The following is a 22,871-nucleotide window of genomic DNA, read 5'->3' as shown; positions in this document are numbered from 1 at the left end:
AAATCTCCTGTCAGCCGCTTCTTTGGAGTGGTGAAGGAGCGGTGTATTCACCGCTCCTAAACCGCTCCTGCCCATTGAAATCAATGGGACAGCGCGGCTATACCGCGGTAATACCACGGCTATAGCCGCGCTATACGAGGGGTTTTAACCCTTTTTCGGCCGCCAGCGGGGGGTTAAAACCGCACCGCTAGCGGCCGAGTACCGCAGTAAAAGAAGCGCTAAATATAGCGCTGTTTTACCGCCGACGCCCCCTACCGCCCCAGTGTGAAAGGGGCCTAAAGGAATCAGGTTTGTCAGTGTTGAAATCAAGTAGGTTAGTGTAGTGGTCAGTATAGGAATCAGGTAGGTCAGTACTATTGTATTTGAAGGGACTCGGGGAGTGCTAAAAGTCCGCAGGTTAGGGGGCGCAAATTACTTGCCTTGCCCTGGGTGCTGACAACCCCCGCTATGCCACTGCCACGGATGATTGCTTTATCCTGGCCGAGCCCACATTTGAAAAGAATTCTGGTTCTGGGCAACCACCCTGGTTAACTACGGCAGACCACCATGACCCCCGGTACCGTGAGACACCCAATGAAACAAGATGTGAGTTCAAAAGATCTGAGTCTGAGTTTATTGAGCACGAAAGTAGCTTATATTCAGTATAGAACAAAGGAGAGGGAGTGGTTAGTTTAATGCATACGTGTCTAGGGTTATACAAGTTTGTTACTTGATGCCTATCAACAGTTAGATAGGACATCTGGTCATTAGTCACATATCTTAGCTGATTGCCTAAGGCTAAACAGGATATACATTCCGAGAACAGGCTTGACCACAGTGAGCACAAAAGGGGGGGATGCTGTGCAAGCATTCTTGCACATTCTTACATAACATAAAACTTACACAATAAGACTTCACATAAGATGGCGAGGGTATACAAAATAAAGTCATGATATATTATTAGTCATGATATATGAAGTTCATTCATATTATTACACACTCCAATATCACACTGCAAATGGCTGCTCTGCGAATGATCCTTTTATAGAGGGGTGGTCTATGAGCAATGAGTCAAGATTGGGCACAGTTATCATTACTTTCTCTAATCATGGCTCTGACAGTGTTCTGTGCCCTGATTTGGCAAATCCTTCATTGCTTCAGCCAATAAGGGCTTCCAATGCACTGTGCAGCACTCAGTGAGCCCAACAAATGGTTGAATGCCCTGAATTCAGGTGTTCGCCGAACGGGCAAACAGCCAATGTTCGGCCCGAATTCATGCTCGGGTCGAACCATTTGCCCAACACTAACTAGGGTACATAAAAGCTGCTTTCCTGAGAGTCCCCATGGCTTTGTTGAATCTCTTATTTTACTTGCTTGTCAGCAAATGTAGGCTGTGCACTGGTTAGTTTTGGATACTTCAAAAGCAAATTCTGAAAGAATTATAAAATAGAATATTCCAACACCTGGGTTCCAAGCTCACTTTCCATGTTGGAGCACACAGGAAGTCTCTGCAAATAGCTTCAACCAGCAATATTTCTTTCCTGCAGCAGATGGGCGATCTTATCTTATTGCAATCAGGCCCAAAGTGATGTCCCTTTGGAAAGATATGCTACATAATCTACCTTAACAAGCCTGAACATCCCAATTTAGACCGCTTTCACACTGGGCACTTTTGGGCTAAAAATAGCACCTGTAAAGTGCCTGAAAAATGCCTCTCCTGCATCCCCAGTGTGAGAGCCCGAGTGCTCTCACACTGGGTCATTGTGCTTGCAGGGCGTTAGAAAAAGTCCTGCAAGCAGCATCTTTCGGGCGGTGGAGGAGTGGTGTATACACCACTCCTTCCCTTTGAAATAAATGGGCACACTGCCGAAGTGGCAGTGTCGCTAGACAGGCACATTTAACCCTTTATTCGGCCGCTAGTGGGGGTTAAAAGTTGAATAGTGCTGGCTGAAAGGGGTAGTTAAAGGGTGCCACACTGTTAATGCTAGTAGAGAGGAGAAGCATGACACCTTAGGCCACACTATAATAGGATTAGAGTGAAATTACCTACCTCTTGTTTTATTTTGCTGATCACCAGAGCTTGCAAGACTGCCTGGATGCCTCATCACTCCCTCTAGTAAAATCTCTGATACTGAAGGTTGACTCATACCCAGCCAACTGCTGAATGCAGTTATTGCAAAACGCCAATGCTCCCACAAACTAGGTATTTTACAGGAACAATTTCTGCATTTTTTAGGTTTAGCATACAGGTGCTTTGGAGTCTAAAGTAAACAGCAGGGCTCAGCCTTTAAATTACTGAGGATTGGTGTCCTAAAGTGCCTCCTCTCAGCACTGGAATTGATGATGGACCCTGCCTGCTCCCTCCTCACCTGTCAGATTTAAAGTGGTATTAGCCCAGGTTCACACTGAGCTGCAGGAATGAAGCCGTGCGAGTTCAGCTGAACTTGCCCGGGAATGAAGCCGTGCGAGTTCAGCTGAACTCGCACGATTTCACTCCTGCATGTCAGTCCCAACTCAGCCGTGATTTCAGAGACATCTGTGCAGGTTTCTGCACATATGTCAATGTAAATTGCAGCCCAAAATCGCAAAAAGTAGTACAGAAACGACTTTTTGAAATCAGTGCAGCGCGGCAGATGCGCCATCACACCAATTAGGACAGTGCCATTGACAGCAATTGCCAATTTGACATGTCAAAATGCTCCAGTGTGAAGCAGGGCTTAAACCCCAAAACAAAAATGTAATAACATCTTACCAATTTTTAAGGCTGGGTTCACACCGTTGTGAATTGGATGCAGGTTCTCTGCATCCAATTTGCAATAGCAGGAGATTTTGACCAACTCTCTGTGCGTCTTTTGGTCTGTTTCAAGTCCGAATTCAGCACAAAATTCAGGCTGAAATCGGACCTGAAACGGTGAACCAGGATGCACGGACCCCTGCTGTAAGCCGCTCGAGGGTAGTATTAGATGCACTAGCAGATGGATGTAGATGGACTTGGCTAACAAATTAACCTCCTTGGCGGTATTGCCGAGTGTCGATCGGGGTGAAATTTCAGTACCATTAGTGGTAACCCTGAGCCACACTCAGGATTGCATAGCTGGATCTTGGAAGAGGTGACTTACCTTGTCCCCACAAACCCACATGTTCTCCCGCTGTGTCAGCGGCCGGATCTTACACCCTATGATCTGTGTTTCGGCTTCCCTTCCTTGCGAGCATCGTGACGCAGGGGGGTGGAAATGGTGCCAGGTTCAAAATGTATAAATCACAACACACACAATACATTGTAATCTTATTGGATTACATTACTGTATCAAATCATCTGACCTCAGTTTGTTCTTTCTGCCTGGAAACTGGAGAACGACCATGGCATCCAAAAAGCATGCCTCTACATCAAAAGTGGTCTATAACTTGCTGGAAAACAGCGATAGCAATACAGAATCACTTGCAGAATTGAGTGATAGCGATTCATGGGGAAAGTCGTCAGACACAAAGTGATTTCAGCGATGATCTTGCGACTGAGCTCAGTGATGTGTGGACTTGGTGCTCTATTGACTGCAGTACGGATCACGCAGCACCCCCAGGATTCCCATTTACTGGATCACCTGGTATGAAAGTGGATGTTGAAGATGACAAACCTTGGCATACCTACAACTACTTTTGACCAATGAGGTTATTGAAAAAAATAGTTATGGAGACAAACCGGTACCAGGAGCAACAAGCTGCTACGCATCAGAAGTTTTCAAGAAGTAGAAAGTGGGAACCAGTGACCAAAGAGGACATTTGGAAATTTCTGGGCCTAATAATTCTTCGGGGAGTGGTGGGGAAACCCTCGCAGAAGTGGTATTGGACAACCAATAAATTACTTGCCACTCCATTCTTTGGCACAGTCATGTCAGAGTACAAGTTTTCCATGATAACGAAGTATTTGCACTTTGAAAACAATGAAGAATTTGATGAAACTACTCATCCAGCACCAAAACTCAAGACAATTTGGAAAGTATCAAATGATTCTGAAGAATTTCCAACTGAGCTATGTGCCAGATAGAGACATCAGCATAGATCAAAGTCTAATGGCCTACAAGGGAAGGCTCAGCTGAATACAATATATGGCATGAAAGAGAGCATGATTTGGCGTAAAATCCTTCATGCTATGTGAACAATTGGAATTCTGTCCTATACACTGGGAAAGGAATCAAATTTAACCCAAAATACAGTAATTTGTAATGGCAACATCTTCCGTCCTTTCACTGACTGAGCCATTGCTAAATCAGGGCTATTGTGTAACTACAGACAACTTTTCCATATTTTCTGAACTTTATGAGTTCCTTCTGCACAACAAAACGGATGCCTATGGAACCGTTAGGGCTAACCGGCGTGACATGCCGCCAATCTTTGGCAATAAGAAGCTCAAGACTGGGAAATGGTTGCCTGGCAGAAAGGCAAAATTATGGCACTGCAATGGCGTGACAAAAAAGATGTGTGCCTAATGAGTACAATACATAATACCTCCACTGTCATGGTACGCACAAAAGGTGGGAAAGACATCATGAAGCCACAGGTAGTGATAGACTACAACACCATGGGAGGTGTTGACAGAGTCGACAAAGCAATGAAATTTTATCCAGCAATGAGAAAACAACAAGTATTACAAGAAGATCTTCAGACATCTTCTTGAGCAATGCTTGTGAAATAAAAAAAAAAAAAAAGAAGAAGGAAGGAGTGACAAGCCTGTGGTTCATGCTGGCTTTGGAAAGTTGCCAAACTGATCTTTCTGAACCACCAAACGCCAATGGCTGTGAATAGAGCTGGACGTTGTGCTGCTGGCGTTGTCAACCTGGAACGCCTGACTGGTCGTCACTTCATGGACTATATCCCACCAACTGAGAAAAAGTCAGCACCCACAAGGATGTGCGTGGTTTGTTGCTCAAAGCGTGATGACAGTGGAAAGAAAATCTGTAAGGAAACCAGGTTCCATTGTCCCGATTGTGACTTCGGACTTTGTGCCGTCCCAGGTTTCAAAATTAATCATACCCGGGATGTTTACTGAAGCAATATGACTAGTAATATTGCACCCTTGTTTGGACAAAAAAATTTCTGTGTTTTTGATTTGATTATATTATTGACTCAAATTTATTGAATAAAATGTATTGTAATTTATGATTTTGTGTTTCAAACTTTATCATACCCGGGATGTCTGCTAGACTCTAGTTTGGACAGATTTAAGCGAGTTTTTTTTTAAGAATTACAGGCTTACAATATAAAACGCCAAATTTCCATGCAAAACAATTGTACCGCTTTCAGCATCAAAAATCTGACATAATCATACCGCCAGGGAGGTTAAAGAAAAACTCCATCTAAACACCTTTTAAGCAGTTACAGCAACAGTTTGTTTACCTTTTGGGATAAAGGTTAAACCATTGTAAGCACCCCTGTCAAATTTAAATCGTTCGTCTCAACCCTCTGACACGTTTGCTGGACAGCTTGGTCTGCTAAAGGAAGCTGAAAAATAGCAGACTTACTGGCAGGATCACCAGGTGAGGCTGGGTTCACACTAATGCGAATTTCCCAACATCCAATTCGCATGACAGGAGAGCGTGACCGGCTCTCAATGGAGCAGGTTCACACATCGCCGGGGCAGCCGCGGAGCGGATTGCACAGGGGTCCTGTGCATCTTTGGATCTGTTTCAGGTCTGAATTCAGGCCCGATTCGTCACTGAAATGAAGAACAGGGACGCACCGTACCCCTGCTGTGAGCCTCGTCCGCACACAGTGTGAACCCAGCCTCCAACAGGAAAAAAAATAGAAGTATGAAAACTAACGCATTTCAATTAGTCTACCACTATTATTACGAGGGTGTACATATGCTTCAAATTCCAAATAATTTTTATAAAGATCTGTTAATACACTTCTTCAATCCTTGTGTTTATCATAGGTGTCTGCAGTGTTCTGGAGGATGTGCATAGCCCTCCCCTTTTTCTACTGGCCCCACCCAGGTTGTCTGTGGGGAGACCTACACCATTGCTCTCCATGTATAAGTATAGATGAGGGGTGCCTCTGGGCATCATTCGTGTTATAAAGATTTGTTATAACTTTCGCATAAATCTTAATAAATATTTTTTGATCTGATCTGATTTTTGATCTTTTTTGAGTCCGCAAAATATGTTGAGCAACATGTAGCCTATCACAACCGCTATAAAGGGATTGCTTTTTAGGGGAACCCATTATGTATCATAAAGGATTCTCCCAAGTGGAAGACCGAGCATAATCTATCTGGAGAATCACTGTTATCTGTATTATCTTAAAATTATGTATGTAAAAAATTGTATGTACAAATAATTTTTTTTTTTTTTTTAAAGAAAATAGTTGCGACTGTGTGGTGCCTTAAAAGTCCTGCCATCCAAAAACTTTATATAGTGGTGGGAAGGTGCTTCCTCTACGCTGAATGACAGAAAATGGGGCAGGGAGCGCATAACACTCCCAGCAGGTGACACGAAAACTCGGTCCCTCAATGATAACCCATTCTACTATTAACCAACGGAAATCAGGACTAGTAAATGGCACCCAATGGTTCCAGTAACAGGGAACTGCTAGTACTTAGCCCACAAAGCCTACTCACTAAGTCTTTAGAGAGAGGGCCACACCTGGGGCTGTGCCATAGCTCTGGACCTGGAATTGCTGCATAGCTAATTAATTAGTACACTCAGCTCTGAAAAGTGCCAATTGCAGAACCCAGTGCCTACATTCATCATGCATTGCTTATTGTTCTCTATATATGTCAATGATAATACTATGTAAATGCCCAAAGACTCATGCATCTCATATACAAAATATATATTTTTCTGAAATTATCACTTCTGATTTTGGTGTATACTAACCCTGATTTCTACAATGTTTCACATATTGTACTGTAAGTGGACAAATTAGGGCATATATTATTTATAACAAAGCCCATTTGTTGTTTTCTATATTTGGTTTAAAAAGTATCCTGTGCATTGCTGTAAACACACAACTCCACTTTGTACTGTTAAGGCAGTAAATATGCTTTGGAGCAAAAGCACATGGCTCCATAATTACATCAAAAGCCCTGATTAAATGTACACATCTTTGTTTGGCTGAGATTGCTAATCACTTCCTTTATATGGAAAAAATACTCAAACAAATCTTTTAATCACTTTTTTTTCCTGCAAAGAAAATTAACACATTAAGGTGGTGAATGTACAGATCACGGTTTGTGAGAGATCTGCATGGATATGGTCACTGTTAGATTGGAGGCCATGAATCTCGCATCTATTTTTTGCCCTAACTGCATCCAATAAGTCTGAGATACATTAAGTACAAAAGCAAATTCACCAGGTTTATTGAATTAAAATGTAAATGGTACAAATATACAAGTTGGTCCATCTTGGTTACTATGATACAATCTGCAGACACTGGCTTCCATTTTTAGGTATTGCTTTCCTTTCTTGGGTATCTGCTGGAAAAACAGAGCACGTTTGTAACTCCTGATATAGCATAACACACTACACATTTCTTGTGAATAGGTAAATATATAAACATCTAATTGATTATACCCAATTATACATGACTATATAATGAGAAATGGGAATTGAACTAACTGTTACCAGTGAGGGAAAAAAAAAACAAAAACAAAACAAAAAAACAGAAACAAAATTAATATAAAAAATAACACAAACCTGTTGTCAAATCAACTACCATGTCTTCTGTGTCCACATATGGGGCAATGATTCCCATTGCCTTACGTATTCCAGAAACACTGACAATGTCTCCTGGGTGCACTTGCTGGGTCAGTTCTTTCAGATTCTCATTTACTTTGTCAGCTAAAACAAAAAACAAAAAACCCCCCAAGGTTTTACCAAAATTATCATATTATTTAACTTAAGGTTCATGAGCTCAAAGTAATGCAGATAAAGCAGTAAAGACCAATCTGTTAATAACTGGCTTACACATATGAAGAGCCATTATTTGTCAGCCTTCACCGGTAAAAATTCTTTCAGGAAACTGATTTAGACTGCTGATAGACATTCTTTCAGATGAAATGAAAAGCGCAGGCCCAGGAGACAGGTATTTCCCGACAGGCTATATTTGGGATACTATTAGTGGTTTTTAACATTATGTCTTCTGCACTAGGCATGCTTAACCACTTCAGCCCCGGACCATTTGGCTGGCCAAAGACCAGAGCACTTTTTGCGATTCAGCTCTGCGACGCTTTATCTGACAATTGCGCGGTTATGCGACGTGGCACAAAATTGACGTCCCTTTTCTCCCACAAATAGAGCTTTCTTTTGGTGGTATCTGATCACTTCTGCATTTTTAATTTTTTTGCGTTATAAACAAAAAAAAAGCGCGACAATTTTGAAAAAAAAAGCAATATTTTTTACTTTTTGCTATAATAAATATCCCCAAAAAATATATAAAAAACACATTTTTTCCCCTCAGTTTAGGCCGCTACGTATTATTCTACATATTTTTGTTAAAAAAAAAAAAAAAAAAAAATTATATATATATATATATATATATATATATATATATATATATTGCAATAAGCGTTTATTGATTGGTTTGCCCAAAAGTTATAGCGTCTACAAAATAGGGGATAGTTTTATGGCATTTTTATTAATAATTTTTTTTTTTTTTTTTTTTTACTAATAATGGCGGTGATCAGCGATTTTTATTGTGACTGCGACATTATGGCAGACACATTTGGCGCTATTTTGGGACCATTCACATTTATACAGCGATCAGTACGATTAAAAATGCACTGATTACTGTGTAAATGTGACTGGCAGTGAAGGGGTTAACCAGGAGGGGGCGCTGCAGGGGCTAAGTGTGTCCTAGGGATGTGTTCTAACTGTGGGGGGGATGGGCTATGTGTGACATGACACTGATCAGCGCTCCCAATTACAGGGAGCGGTGATCAGTGTCACTAGGCAGAACGGGGAAATGCTTGTTTATATCAGCATTTCCCCCTTCTTCCTCTCCATGAGACGATCGTGGGTATCCCTGCGGACATCAAATCCGCGGGACCCGCAGTCGGACTCACGGAGCCTGCGGCAGGCGCACGCCTGCTAGTCAGACCTCGCAAGATCACGTACAATAACGTGATTTCGCACAGCGGAGCCAACCTGTCGCAGTAAAACTGCGGTGGCTGGTTCACAAGCGGTTAAAAATGGAGAAAACATTTAAAGCAGGGGTCAGCAACCCATCGATCGGGGGCTGCCTGTCGACCGCGGGTAGGTGACCGGGAACAGGTCTGCACTGCCGACCCCCACCTCCTACTGCTAGCTCAAGAAAGGAAGGGTAACCCCTGGAAGTCACACATCTGGTGTCCTACTGCAATGAATTAGAGTGGCAACCTCAGCCTGGAATCCGGCCAGGCCACGACCCCAACACATTTAACTCCACCTCCGAAGCCTAGTCATGGGGATCCTACTGCTAGCTGCCGGTCCTCTCTCCGTCCTCAGCCTCCTCCACTGCACCTTCGGTCTTTCACTCTCCCTCCCCCCCAGCCTCCTCTGCCGCTGCCATCAGTGAACAGTGGAAAGCAAGAGGCAGCACAGCTCAGAATGGAGGGCGGGGGGGGGGGGGGGGGGGAGAGCTGGCGTTGTGAGGGTAACGCACTCCTGATCCCTGCGTTCTGAGCGTAACGCACTCCTGATCCCTGCGTTCTGAGCGTAACGCACTCCTGATCCCCGCGTTCTGAGCGTAACGCACTCCTGATCCCCGCGTTCTGAGCGTAACGCACTCCTGATCCCCGCGTTCTGAGCGTAACGCACTCCTGATCCCCGCGTTCTGAGCGTAACGCACTCCTGATCCCCGCGTTCTGAGCGTAACGCACTCCTGATCCCCGCGTTCTGAGCGTAACGCACTCCTGATCCCCGCGTTCTGAGCGTAACGCACTCCTGATCCCCGCGTTCTGAGCGTAACGCACTCCTGATCCCCGCGTTCTGAGCGTAACGCACTCCTGATCCCCGCGTTCTGAGCGTAACGCACTCCTGATCCCCGCGTTCTGAGCGTAACGCACTCCTGATCCCCGCGTTCTGAGCGTAACGCACTCCTGATCCCCGCTTTCTGAGCGTAACGCACTCCTGATCCCTGCATTCTGAGCGTAACGCACTCCTGATCCCTGCATTCTGAGCGTAACGCACTCCTGATCCCTGCATTCTGAGCGTAACGCACTCCTGATCCCTGCATTCTGAGCGTAACGCACTCCTGATCCCTGCATTCTGAGCGTAACGCACTCCTGATCCCTGCATTCTGAGCGTAACGCACTCCTGATCCCTGCATTCTGAGCGTAACGCACTCCTGATCCCTGCATTCTGAGCGTAACGCACTCCTGATCCCTGCATTCTGAGCGTAACGCACTCCTGATCCCTGCATTCTGAGCGTAACGCACTCCTGATCCCTGCATTCTGAGCGTAACGCACTCCTGATCCCTACATTCTGAGCGTAACGCACTCCTGATCCCTGCACTCTCTTGTAATACTTTTTTTTTATGTCCACTGTGTTTCATATCTACATTTGGTGTTAACAATGCATTATCACCCGCAGTAGATCACAAAGGCAGTGTGTTTTGAACACCGTGCAGGAAACACACATGGAACATGCCTTTCTGGCACCGCGTTCTGGTGTGAACTGACCCTAACAAAAGGACACTGAGCTTTGACTTCATCAGTGTTGTTTAAGTAGATCTCTGTCTCTCAAAGGTTGCCTATCCCTGATTTAAAGGACTAAACTTCCCCAGCCCCCTCTAAACCCATTTGTGACAGGGCTGGTCTACCACACAGTGTCTAAGCATTAATGCATCACAACCAGTGGTCTTAGCAGTAACTTCCAACAAACTTGAATGAGGCACCTAGATGTTGGTGGGGCATAGAATAGGTCAAAGAGAGCTAGAGGGTTTTAGTCTAAAGTGAATGTGTGCTTTAGGATTAGGATTTTTACTTACAAATAGCTGGCTACATTTTCATTTTTTGGCAAACTGCAGTGTCCATCGCGACAACCAATTATTGATCCCAGGGGGGGGGTCTTTAATTTGGATATATACATACTAGAATTGTTTAAGTAAGGTAGAAATTCTGCTACCCTTCCCAAGCATTTGTTTTACACAAATGGGCAAATACCAGATACATACTCAAACTATTTTGGGTACAAGGATATATCACTAAATTCTGACTAATTATGTAGCAGATCAAACCCTCTGGGACACGTAGCCTTAGCCCCGGTTCACACAGGGGTGGCGCGACTTGCAGGTCGCCTCACCGAGGCGACCTGCACACGACTGCCACGGCGACTTGCAAAACGACTTCTGTATAGAAGTCTATGCAAGTCGCCCCCAAAGTAGTACAGGAACTCTTTTCTAAGTCGGAGCGACTTGCGTCGCTCCTATTAGAACGGTTCCATTGTACAGAACGGGAGGCGACTTGTCGGGTGGCTAGGTCGCCTGACAAGTCGCCCCTGTGTGAACCGGCACTTATGCAGTCATTGTTATTTTAAAAACACTGCTGGGTTTGACAGAAGCTTGATCAGTATTGCTTTTAAATGACCAAACGGCTAAAGTGGTTAAATAATTGTATTTGGTAGGTAGACAGCTTACAGGGTATGCCACTCTGCGTCAAAGATTGCTGTGCTACAAATGTACTTTAACTGCTTCAATACTGGGCACTTTCACCCCCTTCCTGCCAGGGCCAATTTTCATCTTTCAGCGCTGTCACACTTTGAATGACAATTGCGCAGTCATCCAATGCTGTACCCAAATTACATTTTTATAATTTTCTTCCCACAAATAGAGCTTTCTTTTGATGGTATTTAATATTTAATCAATGCTTTTTCTATATTTTGCTAAAAAAAAAAAAAAAAAAAAAAAAAAGGACTGAAAGTTTCAAGAAAAAAAAAAAAAAAATTCTTAATTTCGGTCAGTAAATTTTGTAAATAAGTAATTTTTCTCCTTCACTGATCTGCGCTAATGCGGCGGCACTGATAGGATGCACTGATGAGGTGGCACTAATAGGTGGTACCGATAAGCACTGATGGGCAGGCACTGAAAGGCAGCACTGATTGTTACTGGGGGGGCTACATTGAGAATTAGGTATGGCAATTTTTAAATAGCAACATTGGTCCACCAGCTTGTATGTAAATATGTGTATGCCACACATGGATTCCAGTGGACACTGGAAATGCCCAACAATTTTACAGAAAATATAAAAACGTGTTTTGCTTCATCTTTATTTTAGTAAGTTATAAAACAAATCTTAACGAAGAACAAACTGTTTAAAACAGTTCCTGGGCTTGAAAGATTTTACCATTTACATACTTGGCAAAGACACACAGATATGAAGACTATAAGGCTGATCTGGGCAAAAGATGTTTAACTTAACAATACGGTCATTTGAATTATGAGTAGAAGAGTTCCTTATACCTAATTCACACAGACATCCACTTGTATAAGAGCAGTGTGAACATCAAGCTTTTGCAAAGCTTTCAGCAAGCTTTGTTGAAGCATTTAACCACTTGCCGACCGCCGCACGCCGATGTGCGTCCAAACTTTGCCGGCGGATATCTTGTTATGGCAGCAGCTAGCTGCCATAACCCCGGTATCCCCGTTTTCGTGCGGCAGTCGGCTTTCTGATAAAAGTGGTCCCTGCGGCGGATTCGCCGCGAGATCACTTTTATCGGTGGCAGGAGAGGCGCCCCCCCCCCTCCCGCCGTGATCCAGTGCCCTCCACCGCTTACTGGAGCCGTCGGTAGCACCGGAGGCGATCGCGTCCTTCTCAGTGCTGTGCCTGGAGACGAGTGAGGCTAAGATGGCGCCCACTCGTCTCCATGACACTGTTGGGCGGAGGCGACGTCAAAACGTCACTTCCGCTCACGCCTCTTAAAGGCATATTTTTTTGAATTACTTTTTTTTTTTAATTGCATTTTAGTGTAAATATGATATCTGAGGTCTTTTTGACCCCAGATCTCATATTTAAGAGGTCCTGTCATGCTTTTTTCTATTACAAGGGATGTTTACATTCCTTGTAATAGGAATAAAAGTGACACAATTTTTTTTTTAAACAGCGTAAAAATAAATAAAATAATGTAAAATAAAAATAAATTTTTTTTTTTTTTTTAAAAACCCCCCGTCCCGACAAGCTCGCGCGCAGAAGCGAATGCATACGCAAGTAGCGCCCGCATATGAAAACGGTGGTCAAACCACACGTGAGGTATTACCGTGACCGGTAGAGCGAGAGCAATAATGCTAGCCCTGGACCTCCTCTGTAATGCAAAACATGCAACCTGTAGAATGTTGTAAACGTCGCCTATGGCGATTTTTGAGGGTAAAAGTTTGACGCAATTCCACGAGCGGGCGCAATTTGGAAGCGTGACATGTTGGGTATCAATTTACTTGGTGTAACATTATATTTCACAATATTAAAAAAAATTGGGCTAACTTTACTGTTGTCTTATTTTTTTAATCAAAAAAATGCATTTTTTCCAAAAAATATGGTGCAAAAAAAAGTATTGCAACGACCGCCATTTTATTCTCTAGGGTGTTAGAAAAAAAAACATATATATATATATATATATATATAAATATATAAATATAATGTTTGGGGGTTCTAAGTAATTTTCTAGCAAAAAACCCTGTTTTAAACATGTAAACACCTAAAATCCAAAACGAGGCTGGTCCTTAAGTGGTTAAAATGCCATTCAGCTCCAGTTTGTAAATGTTGAACACAGATTTTAACAGGAGTGCAGATTACCACTTTACACAAGCTGCTAGCAGGCTTCAGCACTACTTGAAGCTTGTTGAAAGTCTGCTGAAGCTTGTGTAAAGTGTCAATCAGCACTCCTATTGGGATCGGTAATCAACATTTACAAAATGGAGTTGAAGGGTGCTTTAAAGGCTTAGAGAAAGCTGCTTGAAGCTTTGCAAAACTTTGCCTCTCTTATACAAGCTGAAGCCCATGTGAAATTTACAAAAATATTGGAACACCAAACTTCCATGTAGACAGTGTCCCTGGTTGGAACTGAAACCAAGACCAGAGCACCACAAGGTAAGAAGGTAAATACATGTATTTTTAAACATTGTTGCAAAATTACAAAGTGCTACTGCTTCAAATTATTAAAACATGCCTTGTCTAAGGCCCCAATCACCTCTCACAAATTGTCAGAAGGCACGACGCGCCTTTAGGTGCCATTATTCTCTAATGGCACCCCCAAACACAATGCAATTCTGCCACGATTGTCATGCAACAGGCTTATGCAGCAAACTGTGCCTTTGAAAATCGCTTGAAACTTGTAGCCCGAAAAGGAGCAGGAGCTTCTTTTCGAATGACAAATACACATAGGGCAGCCCATTAAAGTAAATTGTCTGGCCCTATACAATATTCAAAACTGCACGCAAATCGCTCAACCAAAATCGAGAGTGGGAATGCTTGTTTCCGCTACACCAAAGTGTGAATGCAGCTTCAAGGATTAAGGCCACTCGCACACGGAAATACAAAATGCCACTTTTTTACTGATCTAAATAAGGATGCATTGTCTTCTATGGAACATTTCACACAGCTGTGTAAAGATCAGCAATACAGCGATGAGTAGGGAGCAGTAAAGCAAATACAGGAAATTTTACGTTTAAGTGCAGTAATTTACACACATGCGTGTTTATGCATCTATAGACCTTTACGTACATATACAGTACTTGCGTATATTACAACACTGGCAATAAAAGAGAAAATCTATATGCGTGCAAAGGTCTTTACAGAACATTTTACTAATGCTCTTTCTTTCAACAAGATCCGGAGTATAAACATCAGTAAATTATTACGTCTGTGTGCAACTGGCCTTAATACCTTGTTTACAAAAATATTTGGGTAGAAACTTCAAGTCATTTCACAATTTTTGAAAAGCTGTAGTGCTTTCAAACTTTGCATTTGATATACAGAAACAATGTTTTGTAGTTCACTGTATTGTTGCATTTCCAAAGGGGATTTTGTAATGTCCAATTAAGATCTGGCTAGATAACAATAGCAAGAAATTTTACTTGTTTAAAATTAAGTATGTGTAGCAAGAACCGGCCTTTAGGTGGCTAAAAAATGTATTCGTATACATTTTTTGCAATATAAAATAAATGGCAAAATATATTTTTGTACAATTATTTTTTTTTTAATGAAGTAGTAGATTTTCAATACATAAACAGTTTTATTGAAACTTACCAATCTGAACCTCCTTTACAGATGGAGCTAACAGACAAACCATATTAGGAGGAGGCTTTGTGCTTAGGCGCTCATTCTGAACCTCTTGTAATTCCCAGAGTAATCTAGTGGTTTCATCCAACTTCCTCTGGAACTTCTCTGCTTCTGTAATTATATTGTGTTAATACAGAATTTGTAGACGCTGATTATCAATTTCAGTTTCCCAGCCATAACTACTTTAATAAAAAAATCTTCTAGAGTCCCAGTTTTTTTTTTTTTTAATTTCAGTGATGTCTCACTTACACGCATCATATCTTTTAGAATTTGTTTAGAACTTGTAGTCTACCCCAACATATTACTCGTTAGATTTTTTTTTTAGACTGATCGGAAGTCAGCAGTAAATATGGATACACATTTATTTTCTTTTTTTCTTGGGAATAAATTGCATATTTAAAAAGAAAAAAGCCTGTACATTTTTTTCAACACACCATTTACAGAATTAGCACCCCCCCCCCCCATATTGATTTACCACATAATATAATCAACAAAGTCCTCTGGTTAAAATGATATCACATTAGTGTGGCATTTATGTAACTCAGGGAATCTGTAGAAGCATAAGAAGCCCGGGAGTTGATGCTTTCAGCTTTTTTGCTTCGTGTACTGGATGCCAGCCATCACTGACAGCCAGCGATTTATGCCTGAACCCCTGCCAGGACCTGCTTATACCCGGTGTGGTTTTAAAACAGCGAAGGAACAAATAGCCACTCTCCCAGTGCCATTTTAAGATCTCACTGGGGAAGCAAGTGGTTAATGTCTTTAAAACACTTTTTTTTCTAAAACCTATCCTGAGTCCTGACTCTCAGCCAGAACAATCTTTACCTTGGCCCCGAGAACCTACTACTGCCTACAGCTTCCTATGAGGATACCGGCTAGTCTATTCTGGGCTCTAGCTTGGAGTACATCTTTCAAACACTGATTCAGCCACAAAAACGAAGCAAACTTTGTTGCAGAAACATTGCAGATGTGTGTACAAGATAACAAAAGAAATCCACTGTGTACAGATGTATACCCCCAGCAGCTGCAGCCTCATAACACAGTCAAACCATAGCTGGAGAGCTGATGTAGTTTTCCCACCTTGAGAATCAAAGGCCTCTTCAAATAATCCCAGACCAACCACAGACTTTAAACTTGCAAACTGGTCAGTGGTGCCAACACAGTCTGACTTCGCTGAGGTTTCACTCACTGCTGCCTGTAAAACAAGTATAGTGAACAAGATGACATACATATACACGGTATACGTAATAAATACATGAATAAAATAATAAATATATATATATATATATTATATATAGATGATTCATTTAAATGCTTTCAGCAAAGTTGAAATATCTTAATATACATAAAATATTAACTATCTATACTATATATCTAAAAATGCTGACTTTTTTGCTCACTGTAAAATCATATTCTTGGAGTCCATTGAGGAATACAGGACATCATACTGTCAGCTTATAGTGAAGCCTAAACACTGAGGGGTGGGATCTGTGTCCCTCAATGAACTCCAATACAGGGGGTCCCCGGGTTACAAACAAGTTAGGGACTGTAGGTTTGTTACTAAGTTGAATCTGTTTGTAAGTCGGAACAGGTACATTTTTTAAGTGTAGCTCCAGCCAAAAAAACTATTTTTAAGCTTTTTGGATAGCATAGGGAAGGGTTATCACCCCTGTAACATTTGTTTTGCTGTCTGTGCCCCTGTTCAGAAGATTTCACCTCACTTTCTGTCCCAATGACAATTGGATTTTGAAAATTTTGGGTTGTTGTGGAAACAAGCCTTGGTGATAAAGCATCAGTGGAGGTACCTTTTCCCCATAATTGCTCTTACAGGAGTGAATTTCCCTTCCTAAGGGTAGATTTCCTCTCACTTCCTGTTGTCTCCCTCCGTTTGTAAGTAGGAGTCGTTTGTAAGTCGGATGTTTGTAACTAGGGGACCCCCTGTAAAAGGATTTTACGATGAGCACAAAAAATCCTATTTTCCTTCTCTTCTATAGGGGAGGCCCCAAAAAACACACAAGAGACATGAAAACTGCCTGCAGCTTAACAAGCCACCCAAAAGTATCTTGCATCTTAGGCCTTTAGCACACTTGCTTTTACAGGCGTTTGAGCTTTTTTTTTTTTTTTTTTTTCCCCCCTCTCTGCCCTTAAACTCCTGTCCTTAATAACCACTTGCTTCCCATGCCTAGTCTGACACTACTCACATAAGCGTAAAATTCAGCTTTTTTTTTGCTATAAAATTACCTAGAACCCCCAAACATTATATATTTTTTAAGCAGAGGCCCTAGAGAATAAAATGGCAGGTGTTAAAATGTTTTATGTTACACAATATTTGCGCAGCAGTTTTTCAAAAGCAATTTTTGGGAAAAAATTAATAAGTTTGAACCAGCTTTTTCTACCATTTCTTGGTGGCTCAGACAGAGCATTATTCAAGCTTATGGTCTCAGGGCCAGTTCACACCATAGAAACACAGTTCAGATGCGTTCCAAGTGCTTTTTTGCATGCACGTTTTTTGACGTGCTTTTGATGCATTCCAGTGCGTTTTTGATGCAGTCCAGTGCTTTCCCCGTCTTTTTTCTTAACCCTAAATAAGGACAAATGTGTTCCAGTCTACGTTCCAGTGCATTTTTGAGGCGTTTTACAGCATTCCAGTACAATCCAGTGCAGGAAAAATGCAGCATGTTCTACTTTTTTTTCTGGAACTGGAACGCACGAACTGCAAGTACTGGTGTGAACTATGCCATTGAAAACCATATAACCTATTTTCCATGCATTTTTGATGCAGAAAAAAAACGCACTGGACTGCATGTGGTGTGAACTGGCCCTTAAAGATGGGATGCCACCCTTTCCTGTCAAGACGCACTCCACTATATCGGCAAGTGCCTCTAACAGGCTACTGTTTCTTAAATTTACATGGCTGCCACTTGATCTTCTGATCACACATTCAGTTTCATGATGATGTTTAGGCCTGATTTTATGGCAGCTTTAAGCCTTAGGCCCCTTTCACACTGGGGCGGGGGCGGCAAATTGCCACTATTGTTAGCGGCGCTTTACCGTCGGTCGAAAGGGTTGAAAACCACCGCAAAGCGCCTCTGCAGAAGCGCTTTGCCGGCGGTATAGCCGCGCTGTCCCATTGATTTCAATAGGCAGGAGCGGGGAAGGAGCGGTGTATACACCGCTCCTTCCCCGCTCCAAAGATGCTGCTGGCAGGACTTTTTTTCCCGTCCTGCCAGCGCACCGCTCCAGTGTGAAAGCCCTTGGGGCTTTCACACTGGAGAGACAGCAGCGGCACTTTCGGGGTCGGTTTGTAGGCGCTATTTTTAACGCAATAGCGCCTGCAGACCGCCCCAGTGTGAAAGGGGCCTTATACACACTGGGGCTCTTCTAAATGCTTTTGTCCTGGCTGGAGTAGTGTACCTGTCACTGCCCATGCTATCACAAGGGATGTTGTTCATCCCTTGTGATAGCAACAAGTTTAAAGAGACCGTGTAAAAATAAAAAAAAAGTAACAAAATAAATACAGAAAAAAAAAAAGATTGAAAGCGCCCCTGCCCCCCTATGCTCACGTGCAATGGCGAATGCATACATAGGTTGAGCACACATATGTAAAAGTTGTTGCACCACACATGTGAGGTACAGCTGTGAACATTCTAGCGAGAGCAAGAATTCTAGAACCAGATCTCCAGTGTAACTGTAAACTGGTAATCTGTAAAGACGTTTAAACCATCTTTTATATTTTACGAAACAATTGGGTCTTATATTGTGTTTTTGTGCATTACAATATATTTAAATGTGTATTAAAAGAAAAAAAAAAAAATTGTCTTTCATAAAACGCTGTGCAAATAACTATGCTGCATAAATTGCAACACCCACCAGTATGTTTAGGGGTTCTAGGTAATTTTCTAGCAAAAAAAAAAAAAAATGTAGGAGAGGAATGTCAGAATTGGCCCGGTAAGCAAGTGGGTAAAAAAAGGCTAGGATTTGTCCCACTAAGAATTTCCTGTGGTGAAAATCTCTCGCCTTGCAAAAAGCAAAATATGCCTTTGATTGATGATAAACTTGTGAGAATGGGACTTTCTTGCTTTTAGCATCATGGAAATAACCAGTTCAGAGAAATCTGTATGAATAATAGGTTAAAAGTCAGCGCTCAGGAAAAAGGAGAGCTGCAGCCACCCCCTAATTAGTTCCCAATGGGAGCTATTAACGTATATGAAGAAAAAATGGGAATTGCACAGGAATTGCACGATTATCTTCAGCGGGTTAATTTTTTATTTTTATTTAACCCTTTTTTGTAATTTGTGTTATAATAGGGCAGCGCCAATTTTCCCCATTTTTTTCTTCATATTAGAGAAATCTGTCCCTAAGTATCTGGACTTCAACAGCCATGCTGTTAATCAATCATTTAGACTGCTTTCACACTGATCATTTTTTCTTCTGTTTTTAATTTTTTTTTAGAAAAGTGGAGGAAAAATGCATGACCATTAAATCCTATGGAACTCGTCACACTGCACAGTTGCAGGTCTGTTGCGTTTTTCAAAGCCCTGCTTACTGCATTTTTGGTGCATGTTTGGTCTGGGGGGATGGAGACCACATCAAAAGCTCAGTGAAAACGCATCAAAAACCGCTCCTGCATTTGCGTTTTTGGTGCGTTTGAGTCATATGTTGCAAGAGGACCACAACTGAGAAGAATGCCTGCCTACTGTCCTCCCTTGGATGGACAAGACTGAAACGTAGAGTTATGCCTAGGACAGGACCTGCTCTACTGTTCTTGCCATGGCAAGACTTCGGTTTCCTCCCTTATGGTTGCTGTAAGTCACTGCCATGGCATTGTCTGGATGATTCTGGATCCGATGACTCTGCAGGTGGGTGGTCCAGCATTACAGGGACAACCAAAATGCCCAAGGTTCCAAAATGTTTACTAGAATAAGAAACTCCTCTGATGCCCCTGCACCAACAGGATCCGATCCAGAGCTGATTTTTGAAGGCCAGGGACCCAACCGAACTTCTGCAAAGTCTGGATGATCAGGGCTATGTTGTCCACCAGAACCCAAGCTGACTGTTCTCTCAGCAGAAGGTTATCTAGATATTCCACAATGGGAAAGCCCTGAGAGCACAATGAGGCTGGGCCAACATCTTCATAAACACTTGAGGTGCATAAGATAGCTTGAATGGCAAAGCAGAAACCCACAGCAAGGTGTAGACTTGGGTCTGGACTTGGAGTTTGAGGCTGTGGAGTAAGGATAAGTTCAGGCCTGTTCACACAGCCCACGTGCAGAGCCCGCCAGGAAGTCGACACTGCGCTGCTCTAATCACAGGTAGTGAGACATTGTCCCGATGCAGAGATTGGGAAAAGTCTCACCGCCTGTGATTAGCGCAGCTCAGTGCCGACTTCCTGGCAGGCTCTGCACGTGGGCTGTGCGAACACGCTCATCCTTACTGTAGAGCAATGAAAAGGACTTTTCTTTGCCTTTCTTGGAGTGAGCTTTCCCACTGAGAGTGAGGCAGCCAAATAATCCAGGGTAGCCTAAAGAGGCATTGCCCCTCAAAGACAATAAGGATCAGATCGGTTTAAGACACAAGATCTGCAGGACAACACTGTAGCCAAAGTGTCCACCTAATGTTTACGGACAGAAGACTAATACAAGACATGAGATATGGTTTTGCCCTATAGCAGGGATGGGTTTATAAAGGCGTCCACCTTTACAAACCCATCCCTGCTATAGGGCAAAACTGCAGGCATGAGTTCTAAATGCTGTATAATCAAGGGATCAACTGCCCTCATAATCAGATCCATTTTAATAGACCTGTCAGTCAGATTTGACAGATCAAGGTCACAGCTAACACAGCTTACACAGGCTGCAGGCAGGACCTGTCAGGGAGAACAGAGAGAGGGCTTTCAGCCCTTAAAGTTCCTAGAGGGAGAAAAGTGTGGGTAGAGGCTACTGGCTGACTCTCTAGCTTTAAAGTGGTGTGTGTTAACATCAATAAGGGCCACAATAGTCTTGCTTAACTTGAGATGGCAGAAGACTGCAGCTCCACTGAGGCAGGTTCAGCATGGAAGGGCAGCAGAGACACGGCATCAGAGTTTTCCAGCTTCCAGTCCTCCTGTAGCTAGCAGTAAAATCCTAAAGTATATGACTTCCCTGTGTGCCTCTATGGACAAGAATGAAAACCATACTACATTCCCACTTAAAAATAAAATATCAACAAAATGATTTAAAAAAAAAAATAAAATTTATAGCCTAGAACACATTCTTAAAATAACAAAGTAATCCACAGTGCACAAGGAGTAAAAATATACCAATCCTGCAGCAGCTAATTTAAAACTCCAATCCTCCGAGAGTATTCACTGTGAAATCAAACATATCCTTTAAGTAGTGCTTGCACTTCTTTATAGAGGTAGATCGGTACTCACAAAGATTGGAGTACCTTACTTTACAGCATAGCAAAAAGTGTTACAGTTAGTCTGGTTAAAACAAAGACACAAGTCCATCCAGTTCAACCAATAAAAAGGAAAAAATAAATAATCATACAATTCAATATACACAATCCTATACCCACAGTTGATCCAGAGGAAGGGAAAAAAAATACCCAGCAAAGCAATTTTCTCCAGCAGGTGAAAAAATTCCTTCCTAATCCCCAAGAGGTAATTGGATATTCCCTGGATCAACTTTACTGAACAAATGTTAGGTCTTTTGAAAGCAATCTACTGAGCTTGCCAGAACCAGCTCTTGAGGGAGTCTATTCCACATTTCACAGCTCTTACTGTAAAGAAACCATTTCCTGTTTGGAGATCAAATTCCTCTTCCTGCAGACGTAAAGAGTGCCCCCTTGTCCTCTGTGATGGCGTTAAATTGAATAACACCACCACATTTAACTCAACACCACATTCACTATATGGACCACGTATGTATTTATACATGTTGATCATATCCCCCCCCCTTAATCTCCTCTTCTCAAGAGAGAATAAATTCAGTTCCTCTAGTCTTTCCTCATAGCGGATACCCTCCATGCCTTTTAGCAGTTTGGTTGCCCTTCTCTGCAGTTCCCCGATATCCTTTTAGTGAACTGGTGCCCAAAACTGAACTGCATGTTCCAGATGAGGACTAATAATTTGTACAGGGGTAAAATGATATCTCTCTCTCTCTCTGGAGTCTAGATCTCCCTTAACACAAGAAAGGATTTTGCTCTCTATGGAAACTGCAGCTTGGCATTGCATACTAATATTAAGCTTATGATCTACCAGAACACCAAGATCCTTCTCCACCATTGATTCCCCCAGTTGAACTCCCCCTAGTATGTATGATGCATGCATATTCTTAGCCTCCAAGTGCATAACTTTACATTTATCAACATTAAACCTCATCTGCCACACTGTTGCCCAATTAAACAGTGCATTGAGGTCGGCTTGTAAATTGGAGACATCCTGTAAGGATGTTATTCCACTCCATAGCTTGGTGTCATCTGCAAACACTGAAATTGTACTTTTAATCCCAGACCCTATATCATTTATAAAGGTATTAAAAGATAAGGGTGCCAACACTGAACCTTGGGGTACACTCCTAATAACCTTAGACCATTCAGGAGTAAGAATCATCAACCACTACTCTCTGAATTCTGTCTTTTAGCCAGTTTTCTATTCATTTACAA

The 22,871-nt window shown here is 42.3% G+C and overlaps 1 protein-coding gene across 2 annotated transcripts in view; it reads right to left on the bottom strand.

Annotated features, from left to right (window-relative positions):
* Positions 1 to 7,309: 7,309 nt before the first annotated feature.
* The window catches only part of BRD7 (bromodomain containing 7), an 84,287-nt gene continuing 68,725 nt past the window's right edge, over positions 7,310 to 22,871 (bottom strand). Inside the window, exons 14-17 of one of the 2 annotated variants that reach the window (XM_073604990.1) lie at positions 16,305 to 16,419; positions 15,192 to 15,335; positions 7,671 to 7,814; positions 7,310 to 7,450 (exon numbers count right to left, since the gene is read on the bottom strand). In XM_073604990.1, the coding sequence (XP_073461091.1) occupies positions 7,386 to 7,450; positions 7,671 to 7,814; positions 15,192 to 15,335; positions 16,305 to 16,419 (468 nt within the window). In that variant the 3' untranslated portion in view covers positions 7,310 to 7,385. The remainder of the gene's footprint in view (positions 7,451 to 7,670; positions 7,815 to 15,191; positions 15,336 to 16,304; positions 16,420 to 22,871) is intronic. The other variant, XM_073604991.1, reaches the window with a different exon arrangement.

This window comes from Aquarana catesbeiana, linkage group LG11 (assembly GCF_042186555.1).
Source record: "Aquarana catesbeiana isolate 2022-GZ linkage group LG11, ASM4218655v1, whole genome shotgun sequence".
In the NCBI taxonomy this organism is placed as follows: domain Eukaryota; kingdom Metazoa; phylum Chordata; class Amphibia; order Anura; family Ranidae; genus Aquarana; species Aquarana catesbeiana.
This window is presented reverse-complemented; position numbering and strand designations above follow the sequence as displayed.